We start from the raw sequence: 23,254 nt of genomic DNA, 5'->3' as shown, positions 1-23,254 counted from the left end.
TCTTGCTCCTGTTTGATGTACCCCTGATGTATAACATGTGGCAGTTGTGTTTCTCCTGCTCCTGGTTGACGCACCTGGATATGACATGGGAAGGTTGTGTTTCTCCTGCTTCTGGTTGATACACCCCTGATAAATATCATGGTGCTCTTGTGTTGATCTTGGTGATGTACCTCTGATATGACATGGAGTGCTTGTGTTGCTCTTGCTCCTGGTTGATATACTCCGGATTTATGACATGGGGCAGTTGTGTTTCTCCTGCTCCTGGTTGACCCACCCCTGATATGACATGGGGCGCTTGTGTTGCTCTTGCTCCTGGTTGATGTACCCCTGATATATGACATGGGGCAGTTGTTTTTCTCCTGCTTCTGGTTGATGTACACCTGATATATGGCATAGGTGTGGAGACACGGGGTCGGCGATTGCCCCGGTCCGCTAGCCGAAGCCACATGAACCAGAAGTCGTCCCACCTCACACCCATTTTCTTTCACAGTGGGCACAACACTAGTCCGACAACACAGGATGAGGGTGGCAATACTTTATTGAATCACAAAACAGGCGTATAACACGTAGAACCATCCCTGCAAAATACCCAAGATGGTGCAAATTAGAGTCTCAACCTCCTGCTGACAGGCCGGTATAATAGCAGCTGTTACTTCAGATCTTCCAGGGCCTATTACCCCACCTGTAGTACGCACACAGAGAGGAGGTAACGACAAGCGTAGGAAGATGACAGTCCATTCAGGTACAAGGCCAGTTGACCGGAGAGTTACAACCTGGCTAAATCTTCCAGGGCTGACTACCTCACCTGTGGCACGCACACAGAGAGGAGGTAACGACAAGCTTAGGAAGATGGCAGTCCATTGAAGAACAAGGCCAGTTGACTGGGGGTCACAACCTGACTTCTCCGAACATCTCCATGGAGCCAGGCGACTGGTGGGTCCCAATTATGGTTTTCTTCAAATTTTATTCGTAGGTTTCAGGTGACTGGCAGGTCCCAACCTGGTTTTTACAAACGTATCCATGGTTCAGCGATGGTCAATGGTGCCAATCTGTATTCTTCCACCCGGGGCTGTGGTCCCCTAAGCTGGCATCCTGTAGAACAATAAATCTGTGTCCCTCGTGATGGAGCCATGATGTCTTGGCTGCTGTCCTGTCTCTGATCCTTTGGATGTTTTCATGTTTTGGCTGAATCTCTGTCTCTCTCTGTCTCTCTATACAGAAGCATATAACCTCTTTTTATAATTAACAAGTGTCCTTCGTGCAGTATTTACAGGTACTGCTGATGAGATCAACCCTCATTGTTTGATTATGTAATCTATTTGCATAGATATTACTCTTCTATTTTGAATGCCAATTGCCAGGAAAACTACTTTTCCTTTTCAGTTCCAGTCTTGAAACTTGCACTTGCAGCTTTCTGGCACCCCCCTTTACTCACAGGTCCGTCAGGGTACTGCACCTAGAATAAGTAGTCGCCAGAGAGGCTGCCCTGTCACATGCTGGTTATCGGGGCACACTGCAGTGAGGCCGATATATATATCTCCAGGCCGGGAGTACATATACTGTATAAGCCTCCGGTCCGTCACTGTCAGGATCCCCCAATGACACCAGAACGCAATGCTGCCACCAGTTCCTTGTTAGATAGAAGCCGGTCTGTTACCAAACCAGGTCAGAAACCAACCCCAGGTAGAGTGTCAGTTCTATCATAGAGCCAAAAGAACAAATCCAGCAAATTTATAAGTTTACTCCAGAAAAATTTGGCAGTGTATACAAAAATTGCAAATGATATTACAAAAGAGACAAATACAAATATGTACCAACAGTTATAAAGTAAAAGGGATAAAGGTACGAAATTTACTAAATCTCCGTCACAGGTATGACGTGTCGATAAAGGGGAAGAGAGTTCCCAAAGGAATGATTCAGGTCCCCAGCATGGTGATCTCAGCGGTCTTTCTGTCTCTGAATGCCTCCAAAATAGACATTCCTGTTTTATGGTTCGGCAATAAACTTAGGGACTACCACTTTGGCTGACCTCTCATGTGGGCTGTTTCTGGGGAGATACACCTATTTTGGAAAGTTTTCAAAACTCATTTTTTCCATATTTCTGGCCCGGAAGCTCACAGGCCAACGATATTGGCCTTATTTTTGCCTCTGTGATTTTACCATTCTTTAGAGTCCAAACACGGAGTGTCTGCAATTTACTTGTCAAATTTTCATGTTTCTAGGATTAATGTGTGTTATTGAACTTTGACTTTAAGTGTTATGCCTAGCAGACAAAGGGATTTTGGCATAAAAACACATCTCTGCTATCTGGCAGAGTCATAAATGCACATTACAGAATGACCATTTGGCGGAACAGATGGTGGAGTGGAAATTCACAGGGGGGAAGGGCTGCAAGAAGGATTTTGGCTTTACAGACACAAATTGGTGAGAGTAGTAGTAGGCAGCTCTGGCTGTGTAACCCAAGCAATAGAAAATAATTAATATTTTCCTGACACCTCCCCTTTTTGACTGTGCTACGGAGGCAGGACCTCTCGGTACTCCTCCATGCGCATCTCCACGGGCTCTCCCCATCTGCATTACCATGCTTACTGCCCTTTCGGTGTTGCATGGTAACCTTGTACTGCTGGAGGGTGAGGCTCCAGTGTAGCAACCTTCCGTTGTTACCGGACACGGTGTGCAGCCAACTCAGGGGTTTGTGGTTGTTCATGACGGTGAAGGTGAGCCCCTACAAGTAGGGCTGGAAGCATTGCAGGGTCCATACCATGGCCAGACATTCCTTCTATAAGGTGGAATAGGCCACTTCCCTCGGCAGGAGCTTCTGGTTAGTGTTAAATATGCTTATTTTGCACATTTATTTAATCAAGACTATTCACCAGGTGCATTACTCTTAAAGAAAAATGTAATGATATTCTCATAAAAAAGGTAGTGGTTTATTGAATTGTCCACAGAAAAACCACATTACAGCAAAACATAAAATAGATGAAATGGTTACGAACAGATTGTCCATGTGTAGATATCAGCACTTGATACTCATCTTTCCCAAAGTTCTGAATGGTAAAAGCCGTCTGTCTGTGTGAAATCTGAAGGTCATCATGGCTACCGCTACCAGCTGTTCCTTCCTTATGTGACTTGTCTGATGTCCATGGAGAATGATGGGGAAGGCAGGAGGTGACAGCTCCCACGTGACAAAAGCCCCCACACCCTCCTAAGAGACATTTATATATGTGTCCTACAGACCATGTGTTCCCCTTTATATGGTGTTGACTTATGCTCTGAGCTTCATGCACAGAAATAGCCCTTTGTAATGTCAGCAAGAAGCAATGTGCTCAGTACAGGATTGAATAAGAATAATTCAATTAATAATTAATATTTAACAGTTAGGTACAACACGGAGTGCCCTTGGTTCCCCGAGTCGACCTGGCTGAGCACAGCACCAAGGATAAACTCGCTGGTGTCAGTCTGTACTAAGAACGGCTGACTGCTGTCGACTGCCCTTAGCATAGGAGAGCTGCTCAGAGCAGTCTTCAAGGCCCGAAAGGCCACCTCAGTCATTTGTACCATCGAATGTATGGGGTAGATTTTTCTTAGTGAGGTCCATCAAGGGCTTTGCAAGACTACTATAGTTTTGTACAACGCGCCTATAGTACCCAGCAGAAAACAAATATGTTCAGCTCACCCTTTAGATGAATTTCCTTATGAGTCCAGGAAATCTTGAGCATGGATTCGCGTCTCTGAATGACGCCTAGAGATGCACATGTGGGAAAAAAGGGAATCCAGCTCCAAGAGATAAAATCACTTAACTTTAATAGTATTCATTTAAGATAGAAATAGGCTATAAGACATTCAAAAACCGGATATACCGGATGGAGAGTGCCTGTGTAAATTGTACACTTTTCAAACACACAAGTGCTCTAAGTCTAGTCTTAGTCTAGTCTAGACTAAGAGCACTTGTGTGTTCGAAACATGTACAGTTTGCACAGGCACTCTCCTTCCGGTATATCTGGTTTTTGTATGTCTTATAACCTATTTCTATTTTAAATGAATACTATTAAAGTTAAGTGATTTTATCTCTTGGAGCTGGCTATGGGGGTGCAATATACTATACAGGCTGCCTATGGGGGTGCATTACACTATAGAGGTTGCCTATGGGGTGTCACAAAAAGGGAGTGACCTTTGGCCAGCACATGACTATCACATGTGCAGGGGTCTTATCTTAGTTATCCCACCACTGCTACAATGTGATGAAAACACAAACAAGGCTATTGACCTATCAATTTACCGCAGGGGCTCGTTGTAATTATCCCACTGCTGCTACAATATGTCACGAACTGCAGGGATTTATGTATATCCCGCTTACCAGTTCCGCTTCAGAACTTGCAGCTCTCCGGCGCCCCCTTACCCTCAGGTCAGTCAGGGAACTACACCTAGCATAATTAGTCGCCGGATGGGCAACTTCACTGTGGACTGGCTATCAGGCATGCTACAGCGAGGGAATTATAAATGCTCAGGCCGCAGCCAGACAATAGCTTATAAAACCCCGTTTCGTCGCTGCCAGCTGTACCCACCTAGCCCAGAACACACTTCGCTTCCACCAGTTCAGATTTTTCAACAGAAGGGTTCGATCCAACCCAAATTAGTAGCGTAATTAACTTCAGGCACGTGAAAATTTGCATAGAACATGGAGAGACGACTAGTAAATTTTATAGTTTACTCCAAATAGTAGGCAGTGTTTACAAAAGGTATATAAAGATTTTACAATATGAGACAAAGTATGTTCAAGCAATTGCATAAAAAATAGGGATTAAAGAAGATAAACACTCACATGCTGCTTAGAGCATCCTAGCTAACCATGCAAGTGGGAGGAGCCAGATATCCCAATTCATCAGGGGGTCTTGGTGCAGTGAGGTCCCAGGCAAGAATGAAGGCTGGGCTGCGTGCAGTGACTTATACCTCTGGGCTTGTGACATCCCTAAATGGGCTGGTTTACCTGCATCCTCCCCTAGTTGCTAGGGTGCACATTTTGGTAAGAAAACTTCTAACACTTCTAAATGTGCTTGAGAACCTAGCAGAGTCACAGCACACACATCATTCATCTTATATTGAAATTAGCTTTCAAATGAATCTAGACTCGGGCTAGCTATTCCACTCTGTTTAGGAGAAATCCATTTCTCTGGTTCTCTTGGTGCCAGACTCCAGCAAAAGGCCCTGTTGCGAAGCTCTATCAAAGTATGTCCCAAATATGTACCTGGCATATTCCGATCATACACTGGTGGTGCATTGTGGCTCCTGTAATATCTCCCCCCCCTTTACAGCAAGCACATGGGTTTGGAGACAAAAGAGACTTACACACACTCCTGGCTAATTAACATTCCGACGGGAGGGGGGAAAGAGCAGAGAGGAGTCTCAAGACCCCACGCTGGAGCTTCAGTTACACAGGGATTGTGCCTAGGCCAGCGAAGGCAGTGGGAAGGGAAGAAGGGGGATCGGAGCCCACAGCGTGTGTGATAACAAGGGAAAATGAAAAATCACACGCCACTTTATACATTAACGTGACAGAGCTGGATTCCTTGTTTTACACATGTGCACTTATAATACTCTGCAGTGCCCAAGAAGGACATCACCTGCTTCTTGGTCCTGGGGGTAGGCCAGGACGTAATAGCATCCACTTTCCTAGGCCCTGGCTTCAGAGTACCCCCGCCTACCCGGTTCCCGAGGTATTGGACCTCGCTCATGCCCATCTGGCACTTTCCCGGCTTGATGGTCAAGCCTGCTTGGTGAATGCACCTGAGCACCTGCTGCAGATGCTGGAGGTGATCCTCCCAGGTGGGACTGAATATGGCAATATCATCCAGGTATGCCACCGCGTACCTCTTCAGTCCCTGGAGCAGGTTGTTGACCATCCGCTGGAACATGGCAGTGGCATTCTTCATGCCAAAAGGCATGACCATGGACTCGTATGGTCCAAAGGAGGTGATAAAGGCGGACTTCTCTTGTGCCTCGGGGCTCAGGGGAATCTGCCAATATCCCTGGCTCACAGCCATAATAGATAGATAGCTCGCATTAGCCAACCTCTCAAGCAGCTCCTCGATGCGTGGCATTGGGTGAGCATCGGAGGCCGTTATGGTGTTGAGCCCCCTGTATTCCACACAAAACCTGGTGGGCCCGATCCTTCTTTGGCACCAGGATTACAGGTGAGGCCCACGCACTCTTAGACCATTTAATCACCCCCAACTGGAGCATCTCATCGATCTCCTGGCGCATGATGTGCTGCACCTCATCCAAGATCCGATAGGATGTCTGACGGATTGGAGCATGATTCCCGGTGTCCACTTCGTAGACCGCTACCTCAGTTCTTCCAGGCATATTGGTAAACATGGCCTGGAAGGATTTTAGCATTGCTCGCAGCTGAGTCTGCTGACTTGTAGATAGCAAGGTGCTTCTCTCCACATCCTCTATGGACCCGCCGGCCTTCGCTTGGACCAGCATGTCCAGGAGGGGGTCGTCCTCACCATCCTCGGGTAGGTTGCAGACCGGTAGGATGCAGGCTCCACGTTCTTGATGATCCTTCATCATATTAAACATGGAAGGCCTTTCGCCTACCCCGAGCGTGGTCAAGAGTGACCGGGTTGAGCTGTTGGTGTATGACGTATGGCCCTTCCCAGCCGCCTGAAGCTTGTCTTTAGGTACGGGGACCAGCACCCACACCTTCTGATCCACCTGGAAGGTCCGCTCTCGGGCGTTCTGGTCGTACCAATGCTTCTGGTCAGCCTGGGCCTGTGCCATGTTTTTATGCACCAACTGCGTCAAGGTCTGCATTTTGTCACGGAAGCGCATGACATACTCCATGATGGACACTCCTGAGGGGCTTGGCTCTTCTTCCCAGGATTCCCTTACCAAACCAAGGGGTCGCTGCACTTGCCTGCCATACAGGAGCTCGAAGTGGGAGAACTCCGTTGAGGCCCGCAGAACCTCTCGGTAAGCAAACAGCAAATGTGGGAAGTTCCGCTCCCAGTTACATCCCTGGGACTCAACCAGTATTTTTAGCATCTGTTTGAGGGTACCATTGAAGCGCTCACACAAATCTTTGGTTTGTGGATGATACATGCTCGATACCAGACGCCGCACCTGCATTTTCTTACTGAGAGCCTCCATTAGGCGAGACATGAATTGAGTCCCCTGATCAGTAAGCATCTCCATGGGAAATCCTGCTCGAGAAAAGATGACCAACAGGGAATCCACCACCTCATTCACGCTAATTGAGGACAGAGCCACTGCCTCCAGATACCTGGTAGCATAGTCTACCATAGTAAGGATGAAACGCTTTCCAGAGCTGCTAGGTATGGTCAGTGGTCCCTCAGTGTCCACAGCAATCCTCTGGAAAGGCTCCTTTATCACTGGCAAGAAGATCAGGAGAGCTTTGGGAGCAGGCCCTGACTTTCCCACTCCTTGACATGTGAAACAAGAGCGGCAGTAGTTTGTCACATCTGTCCCCATTTTGGGCCAATAGAAGTGGTGAGACAGCTGGGCCTTAGTTTTGCTGACCCCCAAGTGTCCAGCGAGTGGAATCTCATGAGAAATCCGTAACAACTCATCCCTAAATTGGTAGGGTACGACCAGCTGTCTCTCCCTCAACCACTCCTGTTGAGGTTTACAGGGAAACGTTTCCCGGTACAACCTCCCTTGCTCCCAGAATACACTTTTCTTATCATGGGTTCATTCTGCACCGGTGTCCATGAGGCCTACAGTGATAGTGCCCCCCACGGTGACAGTCTGAAAATTTTCACAGGCCCTCCCAGCCACCCCACTCACAAAAAGAAGTGCTGCAATAGGCCCTGGGGCCTTCGAAGGGGGGCCCTTCTTCTGCTTCCCCGGACAAGTGGCGCTCAGGTGTCCAGTCTGACTGCAGAAATAACACTTGCGTGGATCAGATGTAGGCCTGGCGTTGGCCAAGGGGATAAGGCCTCCAGAGGGTTGTCTGGCAGGATGGTGGTCGATGGCTTACCCCCTTTACCAGCTGGCGGTGACCGACTTCCGCACCTCCAGTTTACGTTTGGCCTCGTAAGTGTCGGCAGTCTGCGCTGCTTTAGTTAACAGATGTCCGCAGGTCTTCTTAGAGGGTTGGATGGAGCAGATATTTGGTGGATTGTAGGAGAGCTCTCCTCCATGTGTATGCTCCCTTTAGCTTCCAGACACATCCCCGGCAATCTGCACTGCTTTATCTGCCTCTGTTGGCTCCCGGTTCTTCACAAACTGCACCTCAGCCGGACAAAGATGAAGGAACTGGTCTTTCACCATCAGGTCCTTGAGCTGCTCGAAGGTGGTCACTGGCAGTCCTTGGTCCCACTGCTCAAAGTGGGTTCTGAGCCCATGCACCATATCGCTGTCATGTGGTCCACATTGGAGGTTCCGAACTTTTTATGGTTGACCTCAGGAGTCAGCTGGTACTTTTTTTTTTCCTCAGGGCCTGTGTGATGGCCTCATAGTCTCCATTTTGGTCTTGGTGGAGAGAAGCAAACGCCTCCAAAGCTTTTTCCCTGAGCCCTGGAGTTAAATATTGGGCCCATTGGTCCTCAGGCAGCTGGTACTGTCTGCAGGCTTTTTCAAACCCCCACAGAAATATGTCTATATCTGCGTCCTTGTCCATCACAGGAAAATGCTCGGGAAGGGGTATAAAGAAATGAGCATTGCTAGACTCACTGTTTTGCTGGGAAGATCTTTGCCCCTGGATTTGAGCTAACTCCAGCTGGTACTGTCTCTCTTCCTGCTCAGCCTGTGCTTGTCATTCTTCCCGCTCTGCCTGGGCCTGTCGCTCTTGGAATTGCTGGATCCAATCACCCAATAACACCAGAACTATGCTGCCACCAGTTTCTTGTTAGATATAAGCCCGTCCATTACCAAGCCTATATCAGGCGTGAATTTGCGCGGAGTACGTGTCAGTTCGATCATAGAGCCAAAAGAGCAAATCTAGCAAATTTATAAGTTTACTCCAGAAAAATTTGGCAGTGTATACAAAAATTATAAATGATATTACAAAAGAGACAAATACAAATATGTACAAACAGTTATAAAATAAAAGGGATAAAGGTACGAAACTTACCAAATCTCAGTCACAGGTAAGATGTGTCGATAAAGGGGAGGAGAGTTCCCAAAGGAATGATTCAGCACCCCAGCATGGTGTTCCCAGCTGTCTCTCCGGCTCTGAATGCCTCGCAAAATGGACGTTCCTGTTTAATGGTTCGGCCATTAACTTAGGGTCTCCCACTTTGGCTGACCTCACATGTGGGCTGTATCCTGGGAGATACACCTATTATGGAAAGTTTTTTCTATATCTTTGGCCCATACAGGCCAAGAATATTGGCCTTATTTTCACCCCTGCGATTTTACCGTTCTTTAAAGTCCAAACACGGTATGTCTGTGATTTACTGGTGGGCAGAAATTCATTTCCCAGGTTTCCGATGGCACTAAATGCCGTAAAACTCTGCCATGTATAGCCCTAACTGCCCAGATCCTGGAAATCCAATTTTCATGTTTCTAGAATTAATGTGTGTTATTGAACTTAGAATTTAAGTGTTATGCCTAGCAGACAAAGGGATTTTGGTGGAAAAACACATTCTGCTCTCTGCTAGCTGGCAGATCCATATACTCACATTTCAAAATTACCATTTGGTGGAAGGTAGGGGAGAGTGGAAATTCACAGAGGGGAGGAAGGGGCTGCAAGAAGGATTTTGACTTTACAGAAACCATTGGTGGGAGGAGTAGCAGGTAGCTATGGCTGTGTAACCTGAACAATGGAAAATAATTCATATTTTCCTGACACCAACAAACTGGCTGGTGTGGACAATGTATAATTAGCATATCAGCAAACATCACTAGTCATCAAGGATAAGAACACGATGTGTTACATCAAATGTCAACTTACAAGTCAATATTAGAGGCTTACACAAGCAAAAGTCTGTTTTCTTGATCAACCAGAAAGAAACACATGAATTCAAAAGTTAACATATAGATAAGTCTTTTCTTTCTGCCTTGTTAAAAATAGACATTTGACTAATTAAGATACAATGTTGTGTCTCCATAATGGGACAGTTGTATTTTTCCTGCTCCTGGTTGATGTACGCCTGATATGACATGGAGCGGTTGTGTTTCTCTTGCTTCTGGTTTATTACTCCTGATATGGCATAGGGCGGTTGTGTTTCTCCTGCTCCTGTTGACGCACCCCTGATACAGTGGGGAAAAAAAGTATTTGGCCAGCCACCAATTGTGCAAGTTCTCCCACTTAAAAAGATTAGAGAGGCCTGTAATTGACATTTTAAGTAGACCAACTATGAGAGTGAAAATGAGAAAACACATCAAGAAAATCACCTTGTCTGATTTGGCAAGATTTATTTTGCAAATTATGGTGGAAAATAAGTATTTGGTCACCCAAAAACATGCAAGATTTCTGGCTCTCACAGACCTGTAACTTCTTCTTTAAGAGGCTCCTCTGTCCTCCACTCATTATCTGTATTAATGGCACCTGTTTGAACTTGTTATCAATATAAAGGACACCTGCCCATAACCTCTAACAGTCACACTCCAAACTCACTATGGTGAAGACCAAAGAACTGTCTAAAGACACCAGGAACAAAATTGTAGCGCTGCCCAGGCTGGGAAGACTTAATCTGCAATATGCAAGCAGCTTGGTGTGATGAAATCAACTGTGGGAGCAATAATAAGAAAATGGAAGACATACAAGACCACTGATAATCTCCCTCGATATGGGCCTCCATGCAAGATCTCACCCCGTGGGGTCAAAATGATCACAAGAACGGTGAGCAAAAATCCCAGAACCACATGGGGGGACCTAGTGAATGACCTTCATAGGCTTTGTTACAGTGGTCCCAGCTCTATCATTAGAAACACACTATGCCGCCAGGGACTCAGATCCTGCAGTGCCAGACGTGTCCCACTTGCTTAAGCCAGTAGATGTCCATGCCCATCTGAAGTTTGCTAGAGAGCATTTGGATTATTCAGAAGAGTATTGGGAGAATGTCATATGGTCTGATGAAACCAAAGTAGAACTGTTTGGTAGAAACAAAACTCGTCGTGTTTGGAGGAGACAGAATGCTGAGTTGCATCCAAAGAACATCATACCTACTGTGAAGCATGGGGGTGGCAACATCATGCTTTGGGCTGTTTCTCTGCAAAGGGACCAGGACGACTGATCTGTGTACATGAAAGATTGAATGGGGCCATGTATCGTGAGATTTTGAGTGCAAACCTCCTGCCATCAGCAAGGGCACTGAAGATCAAAGGTGGATGGGTCTTTCAGCATGATAATGATCCCAAGCACACCACCAGGGCAATGAAGGAGTGGCTTTGTAAGAAGCATATGAAGATCTTGGAGTGGCCTAGCCAGTCTCCAGAACTCAACCCCATAGAAAACTTTTGGAGGGAGTTGAAGGTCCGTGTTGCCCAGCGACAGGCCCAAAACATCACCGCTCTAGAGGAGATCTGCATGGAGGAATGGGCCAACATACCACCAACAATGTGTGCCAACTTTGTGAAGACTTACAGAAAACGTTTGACCTCTGTCATTGCCAACAAAGGATATATAACAAAATATTGAGATGAATTTTTGTTAATTACCAAATACTTATTTTCCACCATAATTTGCAAAATAAATCTTGCCAAATCAGACAAGGTGATTTTCTGGATTTGTTTTCTCTTTTTGACTCTTATAGTTGTGGTCTACCTATTATGGCAATTACAGGACATCTTTTTAAGTCGGAGAACTTGCACAATTGGTGGCTGACTAAATACTTTTTTTCCCCATTGTATATGATATGGGGCGCTTATGTTACTCTTGCTCCTGGTTGATGTACCCCTGATATATGACATGGGGCGGTTGTGTTTCTTCTGCTCCTGGTTGATGTACCCCTGATATATGACATGGGGCGGTTGTGTTTCTCCTGCTCCTAGTTAATGTACCCCTGATATATGACATGGGGCGGTTGTGTTTCTCCTGCTCCTGGTTGATGTACCCCTAATATGACCTTGGGCGGTTGTGTTTCTCCTGCTCCTGGTTGATGTACCCCTGATATATGACATGGGGCGGTTGTGTTTCTCCTGCTCCTGGTTGACGCACGCCTGATATATGACATGGGGCATTTGTGTTCCTCCTGCTCCTGGTTGATGTACCCCTGATATATGACATGGTGCAGTTGTGTTTCTTCTGCTCCTGGTTGACGCACCTGATATATGACATGGGGCGCTTGTGTTACTCTTGCTCCTGGTTGATGTACCCCTGATATATGACATGGGGCATTTGTGTTCCTCCTGCTCCTGGTTGAGGTACCCTTGATATATGACATGGCGCAGTTGTGTTTCTTCTGCTCCTGGATGATGTACCCCTGATATATGACATGGGGCGGTTGTGTTTCTCCTGCTCCTGGTTGAAGTACCCCTGATATATGACATGGGGCGGTTGTGTTCCTCCTGCTCCTGGTTGATGTACACCTGATATATGACATGGGGCAGTTGTGTTTCTTCTGCTCCTGGTTGACGCACCCCTGATATATGACATGAGGCGACTGTGTTCCTCCTGCTCCTGGTTGATGTACACCTGATATATGACATGGGGCGGTTGTGTTTCTCCTGCTACTGGTTGATGTACAGCTGATACATGACATGGGGCGGTTGTGTTTCTCCTGCTCCTGGTTGATGTACACCTGATATATGACATTGGGCGGTTGTGTTCCTCCTGCTCCTGGTTGATGTACACCTGATATATGACATGGGGCGGTTGTGTTTCTCCTGATACTGGTTGATGTACACCTAAAATATGACATGGGGCGGTTGTGTTTCTTCTGCTCCTGGTTGACGCACCCCTGATATATGACATGGGGCGGTTGTGTTTCTCCTGCTCCTGGTTGAAGTACCCCTGATATATGACATGGGGCGGTTGTGTTCCTCCTGCTCCTGGTTGATGTACACCTGATATATGACATGGGGCGGTTGTGTTTCTCCTGCTCCTGGTTGATGTACACCTGATATATGACATGGGGCGGTTGTGTTTCTCCTGCTACTGGTTGATGCACCCCTGATATATAACATGGGGCGGTTGTGTTTCTTCTGCTACTGGTTGATGTACACCTGATATATGACATGGGGCGGTTGTGTTCCTCCTGCTCCTGGTTGATGTACACCTGATATATGACATGGGGCCGTTGTGTTTCTCCTGCTACTGGTTGATGTACACCTGATATATGACATGGGGCGGTTATGTTTTTCCTGCTCCTGGTTGATGTACACCTGATATATGACATGGGGCGGTTGTGTTTCTCCTGCTACTGGTTGATGTACACCTGATATATGACATGGGGCGGTTGTGTTTCTCCTGCTCCTGGTTGATGTACTCCTGATATATGACATGGGGCGGTTGTGTTCCTCCTGCTCCTGGTTGATGTACACCTGATACATGACATGGGGCGGTTGTGTTTCTCCTGCTGCTGGTTGATGTACACCTGATATATGACATGGGGCGGTTGTGTTTCTTCTGCTCCTGGTTGACGCACCCCTGATATGACATGGGGCGGTTGTGTTTCACCTGCTCCTGGTTGAAGTACCCCTGATATGACATGGGGCGGTTGTGTTCCTCCTGCTCCTGGTTGATGTACACCTGATATATGACATGGGGCGGTTGTGTTCCTCCTGCTCCTGGTTGATGTACACCCGATATATGACATGGGACGGTTGTGTTTCTCCTGCTACTGGTTGATGCACCCCTGATATATGACATGGGGCGGTTGTGTTTCTCCTGCTACTGGTTGATGTACACCTGATATATGACATGGGGCGGTTGTGTTTCTTCTGCTCCTGGTTGACGCACCCCTGATATATGACATGGGGCGGTTGTGTTTCTCCTGCTCCTGGTTGAAGTACCCCTGATATATGACATGGGGCGGTTGTGTTCCTCCTGCTCCTGGTTGATGTACACCTGATATATGACATGGGGCGGTTGTGTTTCTCCTGCTCCTGGTTGATGTACACCTGATATATGACATGGGGCGGTTGTGTTTCTCCTGCTACTGGTTGATGCACCCCTGATATATAACATGGGGCGGTTGTGTTTCTTCTGCTACTGGTTGATGTACACCTGATATATGACATGGGGCGGTTGTGTTCCTCCTGCTCCTGGTTGATGTACACCTGATATATGACATGGGGCCGTTGTGTTTCTCCTGCTACTGGTTGATGTACACCTGATATATGACATGGGGCGGTTATGTTTTTCCTGCTCCTGGTTGATGTACACCTGATATATGACATGGGGCGGTTGTGTTTCTCCTGCTACTGGTTGATGTACACCTGATATATGACATGGGGCGGTTGTGTTTCTCCTGCTCCTGGTTGATGTACTCCTGATATATGACATGGGGCGGTTGTGTTCCTCCTGCTCCTGGTTGATGTACACCTGATACATGACATGGGGCGGTTGTGTTTCTCCTGCTGCTGGTTGATGTACACCTGATATATGACATGGGGCGGTTGTGTTTCTTCTGCTCCTGGTTGACGCACCCCTGATATGACATGGGGCGGTTGTGTTTCACCTGCTCCTGGTTGAAGTACCCCTGATATGACATGGGGCGGTTGTGTTCCTCCTGCTCCTGGTTGATGTACACCTGATATATGACATGGGGCGGTTGTGTTCCTCCTGCTCCTGGTTGATGTACACCCGATATATGACATGGGACGGTTGTGTTTCTCCTGCTACTGGTTGATGCACCCCTGATATATGACATGGGGCGGTTGTGTTTCTCCTGCTACTGGTTGATGTACACCTGATATATGACATGGGGCGGTTGTGTTTCTTCTGCTCCTGGTTGACGCACCCCTGATATATGACATGGGGCGGTTGTGTTCCTCCTGCTCCTGGCTGATGTACACCTGATATATGACATGGGGCGGTTGTGTTCCTCCTGCTCCTGGTTGATGTACACCCGAAATATGACATGGGGCGGTTGTGTTTCTCCTGCTCCTGGTTGATGTACACCTGATACATGACATGGGGCGGTTGTGTTTCTCCTGCTACTGGTTGATGTACACCTGATATGACATGGGGCGCTTGTGTTTCTCCTGCTCCTGGTTGATGTACACCTGATATTTGACATGGGGCGGTTGTGTTTCTCCTGCTACTGGTTGATGCACACCTGATATATGACATGGGGCGGTTCTGTTTCTCCTGCTACTGGTTGACGCACCCCTGATACATGACATGGGGCGGTTGTGTTTCTCCTGCTACTGGTTGACGCACCCCTGTTATATGACATGGGGCGGTTGTGTTTCTCCTGCTCCTGGTTGATGTACACCTGATACATGACATGGGGTGGTTGTGTTTCTTTTGCTACTGGTTGATGCACCCCTGATATATGACATGGGGCGGTTGTGTTTCTCCTGCTCCTGGTTGATGTACTCCTCATACATGACATGGGGCGGTTGTGTTTCTTCTGCTACTGGTTGATGCACCCCTGATATATGACATGGGGCGGTTGTGTTTCTCCTGCTCCTGGTTGATGTACCCCTGATATATGACATGGGGCGGTTGTGTTCCTCCTGCTCCTGGTTGATGTACACCTGATATATGACATGGGGCGGTTGTGTTTCTCCTGCTCCTGGTTGATGTACACCTGATACATGACATGGGGCAGTTGTGTTTCTCCTGCTACTGGTTGATGCACCCCTGATATATGACACTAGATTGTGGCCCGATTCTAATGCATCGGGTATTCTAGAATATGCATGTCCCCGTAGTATATGGACAATGATGATTCCAGAATTCGCGGCAGACTGTGCCCGTCGCTGATTGGTCGAGGCAACCTTTATGACATCATCGTCGCCATGGCAACCATTATGACATCTACGTCGATACTGTGCCCGTCGCTGATTGGTCGAGGCAACCTTTATGACATCATGGTCGCCATGCTGTGCCCATCTCTGATTGGTCGAGGCCTGGCGGCCTCGACCAATCAGAGACGCGGGATTTCCAGGACAGACAGACAGACAGACAGACGGAAAAACCCTTAGACAATTATATATATAGATGGGGCGGTTGTGTTCCTCCTGCTCCTGGTTGATGCACCCCTGATATATGACATGGGGCGGTTGTGTTTCTCCTGCTACTGGTTGACGCACCCCTGATACATGACATGGGGCGGTTGTGTTTCTCCTGCTCCTGGTTGATGTACACCCGATATATGACATGGGGCGGTTGTGTTCCTCCTGCTCCTGGTTGATGCACCCCTGATATATGACATGGGGCGGATGTGTTTCTCCTGCTCCTGGTTGATGTACACCTGATATATGACATGGGGCGGTTGTGTTTCTCCTGCTACTGGTTGACGCACCCCTGATATATGACATGGGGCGGTTGTGTTTCTCCTGCTACTGGTTGACGCACCCCTGATACATGACATGGGGCGGTTGTGTTTCTCCTGCTCCTGGTTGATGTACACCCGATATATGACATGGGGCGGTTGTGTTTCTCCTGCTACTGGTTGAAGTACCCCTGATATATGACATGGGGCGGTTCTGTTTCTTCTGCTACTGGTTGACGCACCCCTGATATATGACATGGGGCGGTTGTGTTTCTCCTGCTCCTGGTTGATGTACACCCGATATATGACATGGGGCGGTTGTGTTTCTCCTGCTACTGGTTGAAGTACCCCTGATATATGACATGGGGCGGTTCTGTTTCTTCTGCTACTGGTTGACGCACCCCTGATATATGACATGGGGCGGTTGTGTTTCTCCTGCTACTGGTTGACGCACCCCTGATACATGACATGGGGCGGTTGTGTTTCTCCTGCTACTGGTTGACGCACCCCTGATACATGACATGGGGCGGTTGTGTTTCTCCTGCTACTGGTTGACGCACCCCTGATATATGACATGGGGCGGTTGTGTTTCTCCTGCTACTGGTTGACGCACCCCTAATATGTCATAGTTTCTTTATGTTTTTACTTCTTTTCTCTTCGTTCAATATCTCTGGGGAAATGAAAGATTGATGTACAGTGTAAACGTGCCCACGTAATTCAGGCGCTGAGGCGATGTCTCCTCATCAATATACATGAGACATCTCATCTAACTAAGAGCGCTGCTGAACACTGAGTCTCCTTCTGTCCTTTGCACCTCGGCTCTGCACGCTGTAGTAGTGGAGCCTCCAGGGGATGATGGTTAATTGGGTTGGTGGCAACTTTTCCAACTTCTGATTGTCGTTGTGTTTGTCTTTCAACAGACGAGACGATGTTGCATCGGGAGATAGTGGAGTTCAGCGTCATGGCTTTCAGTAACTGGAAAGAAGCGTATATGCTACAGCCTTAAAAGTGTCCCCGCGCCCTGTAGACATTCACCTGGCGAGGACCTTGTGTTCTTCCCCTCTCGTTAATGTTATCTGGTGGACCATCACACACTCTGAGCACAAGGATTTCCATCTCTGTCATTCCTGGGGATATCTTGTTCCAACTGTATGAAAGCAAAACATGGGTGACCTGAGCAATAGCGATTTCTACTCTAAGAACCAAAGAAACGAGACCAACCATGCATCTGAATTTGGGTGCTCCCTTGAGGAGTTGCGCTCACTTATGGAGCTGCGGAGCACAGAGGCGGTGGTTAAGATCAAGGAATGTTATGGGGACTCAGATGGATTGTGCAGGCGATTAAAGACTTCTCCCACCGAAGGTAAGAACCTGTCATGTCTACATCTGTAATCCCATAAAGAACAAAGGGTGCGCACTGTGAACGAATGTTGGTGCTCAGAAGAAAGTCTTATATAAAAAATACTGAAAACTTCGGCACTCAAAACGAGCATTTATTTGTTTGTCATTGATATAACAATGAAAGCGTCCAAACTCCTGCTTATGCTTCCATTGTCTACATTAGGCTATGTCATTTGTCTGATGATACACCGTCACTCATGCTGGTCTACGGAAATGCCACGCTTTTATTGTTATATCATTATATCATATGTAGCTGGGATTTTTAACACTTTTATGTCTCTATACAGATTTCTACTTGAAAAAGGCTGAGCTAAGCCGAAATGTTGTATTGATTATTATCTGTCTTCCCAAGGGTCATTTTTTTGTTTTTATTTTTTGTTTTTTTCAGTATCAGAGAATTGTATCCGTAAGAATTGAGTCTTTTTCTTTTTTTCTATTCAGCTTTTTTGCCTCCTATATAATGTCAAACAAATAAACACTTGCTGTGAGTGCCGAAGTTTTTTGTATTGTTCACATCTGTAATCCCAGTCACAAATTCCACCACAGGCGAAGATGACCTTGAAAGTACTGGGATTTGGTCACTTTATTCTCTCAGGTTACCACAATCCACACTGGGACCTCAGACCGCCTCCACATTGTGACCTAACACACACTCGACACTGGGACCTCAGACCGCCTCCACATTGTGATCTAACACACTGTCCACACTGGGACCTCAGACCGCCTCCACATTGTGACCTAACACACACTCGACACTGGGACCTCAGACCGCCTCCACATTGTGATCTAACACACTCTCCACACTGGGACCTCAGACCGCCTCCACATTGTGATCTAACACACTGTCCACACTGGGACCTCAGACCGCCTCCACATTGTGACCTAACACACTGTCCACACTGGGACCTCAGACCGCCTCCACATTGTGACCTAACACACACTCGACACTGGGACCTCAGACCGCCTTCACATTGTAACCTAACACACACTCGACACTGGGACCTCAGACCGCCTCCACATTGTGATCTAACACACTCTCCACACTGGGACCTCAGACCGCCTCCACATTGTGACCTAACACACACTCGACACTGGGACCTCAGACCGCCTCCACATTGTGATCTAACACACTCTCCACACTGGGACCTCAGACCGCCTCCACATTGTGATCTAACACACTCTCCACACTGGGACCTCAGACCGCCTCCACATTGTGACCTAACACACACTCGACACTGGGACCTCAGACCGCCTCCACATTGTGATCTAACACACTCTCCACACTGGGACCTCAGACCGCCTCCACATTGTGATCTAACACACTCTCCACACTGGGACCTCAGACCGCCTCCACATTGTGATCTAACACACTCTCCACACTGGGACCTCAGACCGCCTCCACATTGTGACCTAACACACACTCGACACTGGGACCTCAGACCGCCTCCACATTGTGATCTAACACACTCTCCACACTGGGACCTCAGACCGCCTCCACATTGTGATCTAACACACACTCGACACTGGGACCTCAGACCGCCTCCACATTGTGACCTAATACACTCTCCACACTGGGACCTCAGACCGCCTCCACATTGTGACCTAACACACTATCCACGCTGGGACTTCAGACCGCCTCCACATTGTGACCTAACACACTGTCCACACTGGGACCTCAGACCGCCTCCACATTGTGACCTAACACACACTCCACACTGGGACCTCAGACCGCCTCCACATTGTGATCTAACACACTGTCCACACTGGGACCTCAGACCGCCTTCACATTGTGATCTAACACACTCTCCACACTGGGACCTCAGACCGCCTCCACATTGTGATCTAACACACTCTCCACACTGGGACCTCAGACCGCCTCCACATTGTGATCTAACACACTGTCCACACTGGGACCTCAGACCGCCTCCACATTGTGACCTAACACACTGTCCACACTGGGACCTCAGACCGCCTCCACATTGTGACCTAACACACTGTCCACACTGGGACCTCAGACCGCCTCCACATTGTGACCTAACACACTATCCACGCTGGGACTTCAGACCGCCTCCACATTGTGACCTAACACACTATCCACGCTGGGACTTCAGACCGCCTCCACATTGTGACCTAACACACTGTCCACACTGGGACCTCAGACCGCCTTCACATTGTGATCTAACACACTCTCCACACTGGGACCTCAGACCGCCTCCACATTGTGATCTAACACACTCTCCACACTGGGACCTCAGACCGCCTCCACATTGTGATCTAACACACTCTCCACACTGGGACCTCAGACCGCCTCCACATTGTGATCTAACACACTCTCCACACTGGGACCTCAGACCGCCTTCACATTGTGATCTAACACACTCTCCACACTGGGACCTCAGACCGCCTCCACATTGTGACCTAACACACTGTCCACACTGGGACCTCAGACCGCCTCCACATTGTGATCTAACACACTGTCCACACTGGGACCTCAGACCGCCTCCACATTGTGACCTAACACACTGTCCACGCTGGGACCTCAGACCGCCTCCACATTGTGACCTAACACACTGTCCACACTGGGACCTCAGACCTCCTCCACATTGTGACCTAAGACACTGTCCACGCTGGGACCTCAGACCGTTTCCACATTGTGACCTAACACACTGTCCACGCTGGGACCTCAGACCGCCTCCACATTGTGACCTAACACACTGTCCACACTGGGACCTCAGACCTCCTCCACATTGTGACCTAACACACTGTCCACGCTGGGACCTCAGACCGCCTCCACATTGTGACCTAACACACTGTCCACACTGGGACCTCAGACCTCCTCCACATTGTGACCTAACACACTGTCCACACTGGGACCTCAGACCTCCTCCACATTGTGACCTAAGACACTGTCCACGCTGGGACCTCAGACCGTTTCCACATTGTGACCTAACACACTGTCCACACTGGGACCTCAGACCTCCTCCACATTGTGACCTAACACACTGTCCACACTGGGACCTCAGACCTCCTCCACATTGTGACCTAACACACTGTCCACACTGGGACCTCAGACCGCCTCCACATTGTGACCTAACACACTCTCCACACTGTGATATTACACACACTCTCCACACTGGGATATTACACACACTCTCCACACTGGGATATTACACACTCTCCACACTGGGATATTACACACACTCTCCACACTGTGATATTACACACTCTCCACACTGTGATATTACACACACTCTCCACACTGGGATATCACACACACTCTCCACACTGTGATATTACACACACTCTCCACACTGTGATATTACACACACGCTCCACACTGTGATATTACACACACTCTCCACACTGGGATATTACACACACTCTCCACACTGTGATATTACACACACTCTCCACACTGGGATATTACACACACTCTCCACACTGTGATATTACACACACTCTCCACACTGGGATATTACACACACTCTCCACACTGTGATATTACACACACTCTCCACACTGTGATATTACACACACTCTCCACACTGGGATATTACACACACTCTCCACACTGGGATATTACACACACTCTCCACACTGGGATATCACACACTCTCCACACTGTGATATTACACACACTCTCCACACTGGGATATTACACACACGCTCCACACTGTGATATTACACACTCTCTCCACACTGGGATATTACACACACTCGCCACACTGTGATATTACACACACTCTCCACACTGGGATATTACACACTCAATGCTGGGATGTGTCACATATTCCACTGTGGGTTATCAGGCTCTCTCCACACTGGGCCCAGTCACTTGTGTATATGGAGGAGAGGTGTACACCCCACCCTGACCCCGATATGTGACCCAGTGACCGGTGTAATGGGCCCAGTCACATGTGTATATGGAGGAGAGGTGTACACCCCACCCTGACCCCGATATGTGACCCAGTGACCGGTGTAATGGGCCCAGTCACATGTGTATATGGAGGAGAGGTGTACACCCCACCCTGACCCCGATATCTGGCCCAGTGACCGGTGTAATGGGCCCAGTCACATGTGTATATGGAGGAGAGGTATACACCCCACCCTGACCCCGATATGTGACCCAGTGACCGGTGTAATGGGCCCAGTCACATGTGTATATGGAGGAGAGGTGTACACCCCACCCTGACCCCGATATGTGACCCAGTGACTGGTATAATAGGCCCAGTCACATGCGTATATGGAGGAGAGGTGTACACCCCACCCTGACCCCGATATGTGACCCAGTGACCTGTATAATGGGCCCAGTCACATGTGTATATGGAGGAGAGGTATACACCCCACCCTGACCCCGATATGTGACCCAGTGACCAGTGTAATGGGCCCAGTCACATGTGTATATGGAGGAGAGGTATACACCCCACCCTGACCCCGATATGTGACCCAGTGACCGGTGTAATGGGCCCAGTCACATGTGTATATGGAGGAGAGGTGTACACCCCACCCTGACCCCAATATATGACCCAGTGACTGGTGTAATGGGCCCAGTCACATTTGTATATGGAGAAGAGGTGTACACCCCACCCTGACCCCGATATGTGACCCAGTGACTGGTGTAATGGGCCCAGTCACATGTGTATATGGAGGAGAGGTGTACACCCCACCCTGACCCCAATATGTGACCCAGTGACTGGTATAATGGGCCCAGTCACATGTGTATATGGAGGAGAGGTGTACACCCCACCCTGACCCCGATATCTGGCCCAGTGACCAGTGTAATGGGCCCAGTCACATGTGTATATAGAGGAGAGGTGTACACCCCACCCTGACCCCAATATGTGACCCAGTGACTGGAATAATGGGCCCAGTCACGTGTATATGGAGGAGAGGTGTACACCCCACCCTGACCCTGATATGTGACCCAGTGACCGGTGTAATGGGCCCAGTCACATGTGTATATGGAGGAGAGGTGTACACCCCACCCTGACCCCAATATGTGACCCAGTGACCGGTGTAATGGGCCCAGTCACATGTGTATATGGAGGAGAGGTGTACACCCCACCCTGACCCCAATATGTGACTCAGTGACTGGTGTAATGGGCCCAGTCACATGTGTATATGGAGGAGAGGTGTACACCCCACCCTGACCCCGATATGTGACCCAGTGACTGGTGTAATGGGCCCAGTCACATGTGTATATGGAGGAGAGGTGTACACCCCACCCTGACCCCGATATGTGACCCAGTGACTGGTGTAATGGGCCCAGTCACATGTGTATATGGAGGAGAGGTGTACACCCCACCCTGACCCCGATATGTGACCCAGTGACCTGTATAATGGGCCCAGTCACATGTGTATATGGAGGAGAGGTGTACACCCCACCCTGACCCCGATATGTGACCCAGTGACCGGTGTAATGGGCCCAGTCACATTTGTATATGGAGAAGAGGTGTACACCCCACCCCAGCCCCGATATGTGACCCAGTGACTGGTAT

At 48.4% G+C, this 23,254-nt stretch overlaps 1 protein-coding gene across 15 annotated transcripts in view; it reads left to right on the top strand.

The window, feature by feature from the left end:
• The window catches only part of ATP2B2 (ATPase plasma membrane Ca2+ transporting 2), a 513,240-nt gene that overhangs the window by 200,596 nt on the left and 289,390 nt on the right, over positions 1-23,254 (top strand). For 12 of the 15 annotated variants that reach the window (XM_077277278.1, XM_077277286.1, XM_077277282.1 and 9 more), the window contains exon 3: positions 17,276-17,718. In XM_077277278.1, coding sequence (XP_077133393.1) covers positions 17,520-17,718 — 199 coding nt within the window. In that variant the 5' untranslated portion in view covers positions 17,276-17,519. Of the gene's footprint in view, positions 1-17,275; positions 17,719-23,254 lie in introns of those variants that run through there. The other 3 variants (XM_077277291.1, XM_077277287.1, XM_077277292.1) reach the window with 1 other exon arrangement.

The sequence above is a fragment of the Ranitomeya variabilis genome, chromosome 8, assembly GCF_051348905.1.
Source record: "Ranitomeya variabilis isolate aRanVar5 chromosome 8, aRanVar5.hap1, whole genome shotgun sequence".
Classification (NCBI taxonomy): domain Eukaryota; kingdom Metazoa; phylum Chordata; class Amphibia; order Anura; family Dendrobatidae; genus Ranitomeya; species Ranitomeya variabilis.
Note: the sequence above shows the minus strand (reverse complement) of the source record. Positions and strands in the feature narration are given on the sequence as shown.